Source organism: Corythoichthys intestinalis, chromosome 11, assembly GCF_030265065.1.
Source record: "Corythoichthys intestinalis isolate RoL2023-P3 chromosome 11, ASM3026506v1, whole genome shotgun sequence".
In the NCBI taxonomy this organism is placed as follows: domain Eukaryota; kingdom Metazoa; phylum Chordata; class Actinopteri; order Syngnathiformes; family Syngnathidae; genus Corythoichthys; species Corythoichthys intestinalis.
This window is the reverse complement of record NC_080405.1, coordinates 4,049,460-4,061,704: the sequence shown is the minus strand read 5'-3', so window position 1 is coordinate 4,061,704 and position 12,245 is coordinate 4,049,460. Positions and strand designations below refer to the sequence as shown.

Below are 12,245 nucleotides of genomic sequence, written 5' to 3'. Positions count from 1 at the left end.
CTCCACGGTATAAGTCGCAGCCCCAGGCATACTATGGAGAAAAAAAACCTGCGACTTAAAGTCCAAAAAATACGGTAATACTATGTTGGAAGAAACATAATTAGCCTTTTAAAGTACAGCCAAAAGTTGTCTACGGGTCACAAGTGATTTTTTTCCTTGAAAATTTGCAAAAAGCAGGATAAGTGAAAAGTCCTACTGTCTAAAATAGTGGCCTCCAGGGATTTTTTTCTCTATGCATAGCATCCATCAGGCAAATTGTTGAAATAACCCAATCAGGTTGAGTTCATTCAGCAACTAAGCCAGGAAAATACAGTGACTGAAAATGTGATCAACCAAATGGTTTAGCAGAACATTTTCATATTGAGTGCTGTAGTGTGATTTCATCTGGAGTTATCTGAGGACCACAATTGTTTTTGTGTTTATTGTTACTGTGTTTGTGTATTCATAGATCTTCACTAGGTCAGGAGCTGAACAACATTTGTTGACAAGATCACTGGATATAAAAAACTCTCTCGAAGCATCCCTGCTAAAATTGAGCGAGTTGAACATTAAATCCAAGAGGGGCATTAAGAAAATGGTAAGTTAAGATCATTTTATGGACGACACTTTGATATGTAAAATGTAAATCAAATATTAAGTTTATTTTTTTGTGACTAACTGATGAGTTCATAATTTTATTTTATTTGAATAATTGTAGCTTTCAACTGTTAAATTAAGTGCTTACACACAACTGTTCAGGCCAATTTTAAAATTTTGTAGTGGAAGTTGGCCAAACAATTCATCTTACATATAAGAAATTTAATCCCAAAATATGTATTTACTTGATTATTGCTATTCTTGTTAAAGCACAAGACAACACCAAGTACAAATTACCTTGATGTAAACGGCAGTTGCTCAAAGAATCGCGAATCGCAAATTTGCTTAAACCTCTGACAGCACACAAAATTTGAAAAGTAGGCATTGCCGCTTTGTGACAAATGTGACTTCAGTCCTTTGTGCTGGAGGTAACTGCCAACCAGACTGTGGACTGATTCTAATTTTTTGGTACATTTAAACTGTAGTGCCTATCGCTACATTATAATAATAATATTTACACTCTCAATCCTTTTTACTGGTTTTGTGCAGTACATCTCTGGACATAAATGGTGGTACCCATAACTTAATATTTTGTTGCACAACCCTTTGGTAACCTGGCACGCCATATTGGTTGTTTCATGTGTAACTGGTGCAAGAGTGGGCGTTGCATACTGTGGATACAATACTTGTACGTGGCACGACTCTTTTTGTCACATTTTTTCCCGCGACTTTCTCACCCCCTCTGCCAGTTGCCATTTAATCTGGCCGGGAGTTACTTTGCTCGGCTTCGTCGCTGCTAGAACTTGGACCACCCGCCTGGCTTTCGCTCGATTCCACTTGTTTCAAAAGAAAACACCCAGTCTTCTTTTAAGGAGCAGGAAAGATTGTAAAAGCCTAGTAAAGAGTTTTACTAGTTTCGGCGAAAACGGAATTTTGTTTTGAACTACAGTTTCAGACAAATGTACATCGAGATCTCATTTAGCTTAGCAACTGGAGGCGTGAGATATTGATCGGAAATTAATAAAATAAAAATAATATTAAATAATATAATAAATCAAAATGATATATGATTATATAACTATATAAAATTAAATATTAAGTTAAAATTAAAGAATTATATGCATGTGTATTTTTTGGCCTTCCAGTTTCGGTTTTCAGGCCAGATGTTTCCAATATTCGGTTTTGGCCTAGAATTTTGCTTTCGGTTCATCCCTAGTTTTGACCGTTCCCCAACTCCCACAGTTGCTAGCTGATGGAGGGGCAGGTGCTCATAGCTCAAAAGGGGCACATGAACAAAAATTTAATACACCCAAGAACAACGTAACTTCCAGTTTAACCAGCTTTACAGTATAATTGGCTGTGACTATGACAGACTTTAATTAAGAGGGGGGGGGGCAGTGAATAGAAATCAACACTGTCATCAACACGTTCTGGCTGTGACTCAGTCTTTGCCTCTTTTCTTTCTTCAACCTCTATATCAAAATTTTCTTACTCAACTTATTGTTCATCTGAGCACAAACCAAACTAGATTTTCACTTAGCCCGCATCAGCACAGTTTTTTCAAAACTATTATTTCATTATTAGAGAACTTATAGATGTGTATCTTTCTAGGTAATGTTGTGAAGACAACGGACAAATGTGGTTGCCTGTAGAGAGTAGAGACACACGGGTCGAAATAGCCTTGGGGAGAGGGGTAATTCAATAAAGTAGAAAACTAAATAAGAGAATTTATTTATTTATTTATTTTTTTTAAAGATCCCCACAATAAACCTGGTGTAAGAATTTTCATTACAGTATTTGCTCGAACACTGTTTAATAGGGTAACACCGTTTGTTTTCAACCACCAGATGTCCTCAGACTTCTCACCACCCACCCAGGTTGTGGAGGAACAGCGTGCGGGGGGGGGGGATGATGCGCTGGCTTATCGGCACACAGACGGCTTAAAAAAAAAATTAAGGTGTTTTCGAGGTTCCAATAAAGTACTCGGTGGCGTGCCTGCACAGTCGGGCAGCAAACACATATGCACAAAAAAAAAAAAAAAAAAAGCCCATTCAAAAGGAGCACTTTGGGCATGTAGAGGCATAGGGTCTGGTACTCAAGCACCCCCCCCGCACGTGCTTGGTTGCTAGGGTGCAGTTCGTTTACATTACGGAAACACTATATGAGTATCTTTTAAAAAAAAATTTTTTTTTTTCATTTTCACATTCATAATTTCTTCCATTTAAAATGTTAGCTGTTGTTTTTATACTCATTTGCAATTCCTACAGAAGTCTTGCTTTCAGGTGCATGGAATTGAGGTGCCTTAGCAGTATACTTTGGTCATTGTCTGTATTCCTGTGGTGATGCCTCATCTCCATACAGATGGAGCAGCAGTATCTGTCAAAGGTCAATGTTTGCATATGAGCAGTTGATTTTTGCTTGGTATCTTGCCTGTATTTTATCCTGTTGAAAGTTTCCCCGTTCACTCAAAGGGCTCAACATTTAAATATAATAATGCATGTGGCCAGTAGATGGTAGCATTGTACAACAAATACCACAAAATGTTTTGCAAGTTACGGAACATTATTCTGTGATACCTTTGATTTTAACTGAATCTATAAGTGGTATAAATTCATTCTATACACGTGCAAATACGCTAACGCGCACACTTTAATGTCAAGCTGAGGCACAGGTACCATCATATTTACAACTATTGTAAGAAAAGGCAACAACTTGAGTATAGAAGTCCTTCATTGATCAGTTAGACTACTGTGACTCCCAGTCGATGTTGTCTAGATATTTCAGTGTTTTGTAGTCCAGTGTAATGACAGGTAGTAAATCTACTTCTTTGTCGATCCCAAAAATATAAATATAAAATATAGGATTACAAAAAAACAAAACCATGTATGTTATATTCCGGCCTGAGGAGGATGTTCTGAGAAAGTCTACTGGATTTTAAGCTGTATAACTGCACTGCGAACTACTGGCTGGCATTAGTTGAACTAAATACTGTAGTGTTCACTTGATATACGGTGCTGTTTGGATGGTGATTAAATTGAACCTCTAGTCTTGTTAACATATCCATACTCATTTTCAACTCCATAGAGGGAATATTAGATTGCAGCTTCTCCGTGTAAACAAAGCCGTCAAATTAATCAAAATTTTCAAGAATCACATCCAGCATACAGTTGCATTTACCTGTTACCGCAGTGCAGCAAGAGGTTGAAATACACAATTTTGCCAAAAATGATTCACTCGCAGACCGTGACTCGCTTATGAATTTAAAGAGCATACGACAGGAGAAAAAAAGTCTTAATTAGCATAATTATGTGAATTAGAATCATATTTTGAGACGATTCGACTATATACAACAATTTAGCAAAGCGCAGATGACGAGAAATTAGTCTTTTAATTTGCTGGTTAGCCACGCCAACTATTATAGGGCTCTAGCGTGCCCAACAGGTGGATGACGTCAGCGGGAGAATGGGCTCATCGGTTTTACTATTCAGCCCATTGAGGGGGAATTATTCAGAACGAGGAAAACGCGACAAAGAGAGCCGCAAAATGTCATTGTTTCAGTCTCTCTACTCCAATATTTTTACAGGATATTCTTTTTATCCAAGTATTTTTCCCCAATAGCTAAATAAATGGCTTGAGAAGGACCAGTCAGCCCGTCGATGGGGAACTATTCATAACGAAGAAAACGCGACGAAGAGAGTTGCAAAATGTCATTGTTTCTGTCTCTCTACTACAATATTTTTACAGGATATTCTTTTTATCCAAGTATGACAAATAAGTCTTGTGCTAAATGGAATATGAAATAATAAAAATGCACTTATTCAGTACGACATGGCAAAATTACTCCGTAATGGTAAAAACTGTCGACTTCACCTTTACTGTCGCACCTCCTGAACGATATTTTATGACACCTAAATCGGACATATGTCATTTCCCTTCCCCGGCTTCGGAGAATGTAAACAAACCAAGAGGCGTGACAGCTAGCCGACATGCCCGAACCGAGTGATGTTTTTAAATCTTCGAAGCGGAAAATCACACATAACTAGCCCGGATTATTTGACATGACGACTGGGTTGTCGATTGTCTTTGCGGATCGGCAAACCGCCCGGCGGAGAGCAATTTACAGTTCGTTCACCGGAGGAGGGCGGCTGCAGTTGTTGTGCAGCTAACGTGCAGTTAATGTGCACGAGGAAAGCTTTTTACATGCCTATCAATAATCAAACGTAAGTAGTCCTTTATTTAAAGAAAGTTTGTAGTGTTTACTTTGTAATCACTGTATTAATATTTGACATAATACAAAACAAGATGTTTACTCACTTCCTCGTAAGTCCAATGGTCCCACAGTAGTAGGGCTTGGCCAATATCCACGGTGAATGGGAACCTTTTGAAACTCCAAAAAGCCGCTCACGCCTCTCCCTCATAAAGCAAGATTTTTCTGCAGCCGTTTGGCTGGCGTGATGCGAAAAATAAACGTATTAATCCGCAAAATCAGCTGAATCCTTAGTCCTCATACACAACAGTACGGCTGTTTAGTAAAGAGGATGCCTTCTACCGTACACGTCACAGCGCCCTCCTCCTCAATGCAAGACCGAAGCCGGAAGTCGCTCATTTTCATGGCGCGGGATTCAAAAAACTAAATAAATAGAGCGATCGCTTCCACACACATCCAAGCGGTCCATATCATTCAGGAGCATAAAATACCGCGTGTATTATGAAATAAACATGCTTTTTCGTGTCACATGCACTTTAATTGACATTCCATCCCTAATCCATAGGGTTTTATATGATGTTTGGTCTCCTCCTCAGCAATAAGAGCTTCAACTTTTCTGGGGAGGATTTTCACATGGATTAGGAGCGTGTTTATAGGAACTTTTGACCATTCCTTCAGAAGTGAATTTGTGAGGTCAAACACTGATTTGGATGACGTGACCTGGCTCTTCTTTTTTTGTGTTCTAATTGAAGCTAAATATTTTCTATAGGGTGGGGGTAAAGACTTTTCAAAGAACAGTCAGGTTCATTGACACTAAAGCCTTTTTTAGACATGCTCTGAAGTCCGGTAATGTCCACCGCCTCGTGACCTAGTTACAAGTCATGAACATTGATGTCGGCGTGATTTCTGATGCTGCGTTCAGACCGGCTGCGTTTTTTTTTTTTCTCGTCGCGCAATGGGTTGCCGTACAAAGTCAGTGTCATCGTGCGTATAAGGGCGACAAGCAGCTTCGCGACAGGCGTTGTCGCCATTTGACCAGATTGGCTGCAGAGGAGTGGCCGGGTTGATGGCTGCGACAGATTTCTGCGACGACAAGGGAGCAGCCAATCAAATATGCTTTCTCATTCACATGACTTCAGTTGCTAAAGTTGGAACCTTCCTCAACATCCAGTTAACAAAAATCCAAAAGAATAAATAAAAATAGGACTTTGAAAATGGTCCAAAAATTGGAGGAGATTAAAGTCGCAAGATTGGAGAATCAGTGGTGGAAGAAGTACCCACTTTTTTTTACTTAAGTAAAAGTACAGATACAGATGCAAAACAATACTTATGTAAAAGTAAAAGTATCTGAGAAAAAAAATTACTCAAGTAAAAGTACAAAAGTACTTGCTTGAAAATTGTCTTGATGCAAAAATGTAATATACATATGGATCATCCGTCCGTCCATCCGTCCGTCCATGGTCAGGAGCAGAAGTATTTGCACCCCTTGTGATTTTGCAATTCCACCCACTTAGAAAATAGGTAGAGGTCTGAAACTTCAATCATAGATACATTTCCACTCATAGAGAAATAATTTTTTTTAAAAATCCGGAAATCACATTGTATGATTTAAAAAAAAAAAAAAAATCATTTGTAGTATTTGTACCCCTGAGAATCAGCAATAATTATGAAACTCAAAGAGTTGTCAATCGACTCAAAACAAAAAAAGTCCACCTTTAACCCATAAGTAACCAACCACCACACGTTTGAGCTCAATATTGTCACCTGTGCATCCCACAGTCAGTCACAATCCAACTGTTACGGTGGGCAAGACCAGAGAGCTTTCGAAAGACACCATAGAAAAAAATTGTTGAGCTCCCAAGCTGGGAAAGGCTATGGGACAATTGGAAAGCAGCTTGGTCAGAATAAATCAACAGGTGCAGCAAACGTTTTTGTGTGTCTGTATGTGGAGTGAAACAATTTAGACAATTGCTTCAAGCATAGTCAAAATATTTTTAAAAAATCAAAATATTGTCTGGTCACAGTCTCCTATCATTTGCTGACAATGTGTATTGATTTTTTTGTCCATCGGTTAATGACAATTGTTTTTAATGAACCAAATCGGAGTTTGTTTGGTCTGGTTGTTGTCTATTGGTTTAGTTTTTTGGGAGTTTCTTGTTTTTTTTTTCTTCTCTCGCTTTCATTGTGTGAACAGGCGTATCCAATGAAATAAGGATGCTGGACATTGAGATCAGAGGTGGAGTTGAATAAGTTTTCTTCTTCCCACTCCCTTCGAGTGCAAATTGTTATTTTGAATTATACTGTATTTCTGTTTCTTTTGTGCATGCTCGAAATAAAAAAGCTTCATCATCATCATCATCATCATATATATACGGATATATGTAGTGTATATATAATATGAGCTATGCAGAATGGAAAAAAACAAGCAGTGTAAACAGAAGCGTAACAAGCTCAAAAACTCCCAAAGTATAGCTTAATGGCGGATTTCAAGCAACTATCAGGTTCATACCACCACCTACTGTTCAAGAGTGTGCTGGTTTTAATTGGTCAATATGTTATCGCTTTTGTGAAGCACTTTGAGGACCTTTCAGGTTTTTGTAAAGGGCTATAAAAATAATGTGTTCACCTACCCAATCTTGCTTGCTGCCTCTAGTGCAGGGGTGCCCAAGTCCAGCCCTCGAGAGCCCCTATCCAGCTTGTTTTCCATGTCTCCCTCCTCCAATACATTTGAATCAAATAATCATGATCGTTATCATGCTCCTGCAGAGCTTGCTGATGAGGTGATCATTTGATTCAGGTGTGTTGGAGGAGGGAGACATGGAAAACAAGCTGGATAGGGGCTCTCGAGGACCGGACTTGGGCACCCCTGCCCTAGTGCTTAGTTACGGTATCGTTGCACGGCTTATTGATTGTGCCGGAGGCATGAAAACAAAACTATCAATTCGCATTGAGGAAAAAAACAAAACAAAACAAAAAGTAACGTGTAACGCAAGTGACAATTTGAAAATTAGTGGTGTAAAAAGTGCAGATACCTGCAGTAAAATGTAGTGAAGTAAAACTAAGAATACGTCATATTTGTACTCGAGTAAAGTACAGCTACACAAAAATGTACTTAAGCACAGTAACGAAGTACTTCGTTACATTCCACCACTGGGGGAATTGGGTCATACGTCGTAATATTACAAGAGAAAAGTTGTAATATTACACGAATCAAGTCATACATTTTAATCTTACATGAGTAAAATTACGAGATCAGACTCGTTATATTACTTATTTTTACGTTACGTAAGCCGGAAGTTGTTAGGGTACACAGACTTCTATTATTGGCGACGTTTAAGGTCCATTTGAACTAGTTTTTCGACAATATAACGTTTGACGATATATCACCATATGAAACGTCACAGTTTAAATTGTGTTTGAAAATATTTGATCACAATATATACTGGACTGTCTCAGAAAATTAGAATACACAATATTCTAATTTTCTGAGACAGTCCTGTATATTGTTCTATGTAAAGGATGTCAGCCAAGGTCGGCCCCCCACATTTTTACCACGCCAAATCTGGTCCCCTTTGCAAAAAGTTTGGACACCCCTGCTTTAAATGGTGGATTAATGTACAGGACTGTCTCAGAAAATTAGAATATTGTGTATTCTAATTTTCTGAGACAGTCCAGTATAGAATAGATGCACCGTCAATTGTAGGATTATTTTTATAATCGATTTGTCGGACGATTATTTAACGGGGTTTCCCCTATGATTTTTTGAAGCTGTGGAGGTGGTGGGCTGCAATGGAGTTGGACAGCGTGCTGCGGTGAAATTGTTTCATATCATGACAAATAAGATTTGTTTTTGCAACATTATATTTTTTCCAAGAAGAACTATAACAATGACCTATTTGACCTGTATAACAGTTTACAGTTTGAATGGGAGCTTGTGTTGAGGAGACTCGAATCTGTTAAATGAATGGGTTTATGTGTGTGGTTTCTTAATAACATGAAATGAGACAACTTTACTATCTAACAATAACTGAAGTGCTAATACGCCTCTCCAAAACACAATTCAAATGGACACTTCAGACATTGATTAGCATAATCGCTAAGTAGCTTAGCACTCCGAGCTAAGTAGTAAAGTCTAATCAACTTAGAATACAAACAATGCAATTGGCTTCATTTACTCACTTCTGACTGTGGCACACCGGATCGAACAACACAAAAGAAAATCTAACTCTCAACACTTTGCAATCTAACTTGAGTGTAGCAGTGAACTCTCTCTCTCTTGCTTTAATCACTGGCCTGTGCGCTGCCTCAAATTACACGCAAACAAAAGCCCAAACAGAACTGATCATAGCTGCCAGCAAAAATCGATTATTAAATTTGTTGAGATCTAATTCATTAATCCATTTTAATCAATTTAATCAATTAGTTGTTGCAGCCTTAAATTTGAAAAATATGAATATGCTGTTTGTAGGTAATTTTTCTCTAGGGATCTCTGTACTTTATTGTGAGTTGATCTATATATAACTTTTTTTCTTTAATGTTAACAAGGACAAAATGTTATGCGAGGGGTACTTGTAATAATTATACAGTATAGACAAATGATAGAGAGTTGGAGGGGGGCACGAAATGTTTACTTATTCCTTGGGGGGCGTAACACTAAATAATGGAGAAGCACTGCATTAACCAATGGCAGTCTTCTCCAAAACGCAAAAGGTGACACTTCAAACATGAAAACAAATGATGCAAAAAACAAAACAAAAAAAAAAAGTGGCTTAACGCTCACTTCCGGTGAACATTCCAAAGTATAATGTCATGTTCAACATGTAAATGCAGTTGACTTCAGTTACTCTCACATATTTCTGATTGTACATTAAGGTAGCTTTTAAATGACACCCCCTTTGAAAAATCACCTCCGTGAAGTTGGCCCCCCATCAGATGCAAATTTATATTAAAGTGATGTCAATCGTTTGTGCCATGTTTGTACTTGTTTGTGCTGTAAAAATTTTCGTTTGTGGTGCTGTCATTTTATAGATATTGTGATATTAATTTCGTGTTGACGGAGCGTACCAACTCTCTCAATAACAGAGGGGTGTCCCAATAACTAGCGCAAACATAGCACAAACAAATGGCACTCCTTGGGGTACATTTTGCAGGAAATAGGGGGCTTCAGCTGTTAATTTTGAGTGATGACGTGACTCGCACCCCCCCATTTACTGCAAATGGACTTGAAGGGGTGCCGTTTGGCTGTTGGATATGGAAAAGCTGTGAGTGACATCATCACTTGAAATTAATATCTCAATACTTTTAAAACAATAGCAGCACAAATTACTTTTTTTACAACACAAACGTAACATAAACGAATTGCACCATTTCGGGTCCATTTTGCAATAAATGGGGGGGCTGCATGACATCATCACTCGAAATTGATATCTCATAAACAATAGCAGCAGAGATTTTTATAGCTCAAACCACAAACGTAGCACAAACGATTGACACCATTTTTGGCCATTTTAAATCAAACTGGGAGGCTTGTTGACCTCAGATTGACCTATGAAAGAATTGTTAGCATCTCAAAAGCGATAGCAGCACAAACAAACAAAAATTCAGCACAAGCGAGCACAAACCTAGCACAAACAAATGACAATTTTTTTTATTGATTTGCGTCTGATGGAAATAATTTGGCTTCAAATTTTTATAACCTGTGCACCTTGCAAGTCAAAATAGATGACAGTCATTTTAGATCAAATCAACAGTTTTAAAGGGCTCTAATTGGCAGAGAACAAAAATTGCTTTAGGTTTCTCACCTATTTCATGTTCTGCACTAAGCAAGCTTTCAAATGATACTTTACTTTTTATATGTAATTATTTTTAATATACACTAAAACGCACCCATTTAAATGCTATAAATGTTTATTCTTAAATAGGGCTGTCAAAATTATCGCGTTAATGGGCGGTAATTAATTTTTTAAATTAACCCTTGAGAGTCGAAGGACGCGCCGGCGCGTCCTCAGCGCACGTCGTCTTTGAAGCGCCCTCACGTTTTAATTACGTCACCCACATGCCGTTGGTTGGTCTCGTTTTAAAGTGCGGAAGTTGCGGTTTACTCTCGTTATTATTTGAAGTCAATCGACCAACTAAAACGTGAGATATTGTCATTTAAGTTTTATAGTTTTATTGTCCTCTCAAAAAAACATTAAAACGCTGCATGGATCATTTGTTTATGTCTATATTTCCATCATTTCTTGTCCTTTTTCAAAACGGAAGCTCCATGAAAAAAACACAAATCAAACGAACCCTTTCGAAGTCACAGTGGAAGCACAAAATGCGTTTTTTTAAATAAATATAACGGCCGTGCGAGGTTCCACCGAACGAGAGGGAGGAGTGTTCTGAAGCAGCGAGGTGGCGAGCGACGGCCGTTTGATTCGAGCGAGCAACTTTGTGTGACTTAGAGAATGAACAGAAAACTAAATTTAGCACAAGCAATTGTGCTTTTTGATCAACTTGAGGAAGAGGATGGTCCAAATTCGTCATCATCGTCTTCTTCGGAAGAGTCCGTGAGTGAATATAGTGACGGATTTGAACACGTGGGTGACGCCATCGACGAGCAGAGGTAAGCCAACTCACTTTTTTTTTTTTAATGCTGAAAACGTTTCTTTTGAAAGTTTCTTTTGATATTCCAAGACAAAGTTAATTTTGATGCAATATAAGTGTGTGTTTGTGTATATAATAATAAAATGTGCATATCAGATCAAAGTCGTACGTGCACGGTGTGTATCCCAGGCAGGAATTTATAATTTGTGGTGTTCTTCTTTCTATATGAAGATTAGGGATGTAGCACATATTCAGCTATGGTATTCTATTCGAGGCCTCAACTAAGCCAAAGCAGCAATGCACAATCCATGTGCCAGTCACCATCTGTGACGGGTCAAAAGAGAGAAGCAAAGCAACTCAAGGCCGGAGGAAATGCCAGCAGTGGGCAAAGGGTGGAAAGAGGACCGACACCCCATGGAAGTGTGGGCTGTGGGATGTAGCCCTGTGTCTAATTCCAGGACGAAACTGCTTTTCGGAGTGGCAAAAAAAAAAAAAAAAACTTGTTTATTGTAAATATTTTTGAAAATACTTTTTTTCCCAATGTTATATATTTTTTTTCCCCACAATCAGTCTTCTCAATTTGTGTATATAAATGTGTGTTCAAGAAGCTTGATTGTGTGTACATAGTTTTCATCAGGTGATGGGCCGCAATACCTAAACTCATAAAGAGATGGCCTCCAAACACTTTTTGTGTTAGATGGTATATATTTTTTCACTGTTCTTCACTGTTTGGTCTGCTGTATATAACCTGTTTTGACTAGAGCATGTATAAAGGCAAAAAACGCCTGTGGCTATACCTGTTGTTTATGTTGAATTGTCAAATATAAGACTATTTCTTCTAAATTTTTTTGGTTGAATGTTCATCCTAACATGT

At 38.2% G+C, this 12,245-nt stretch overlaps 1 protein-coding gene across 3 annotated transcripts in view; it reads left to right on the top strand.

Annotated features, from left to right (window-relative positions):
- uvssa (UV-stimulated scaffold protein A) overlaps positions 1 to 12,245 on the top strand; it is a 95,421-nt gene that overhangs the window by 36,519 nt on the left and 46,657 nt on the right. For all 3 annotated transcript variants that reach the window (XM_057849510.1, XM_057849509.1, XM_057849508.1), the window contains one exon: positions 449 to 577. In XM_057849510.1, coding sequence (XP_057705493.1) covers positions 449 to 577 — 129 coding nt within the window. The remainder of the gene's footprint in view (positions 1 to 448; positions 578 to 12,245) is intronic.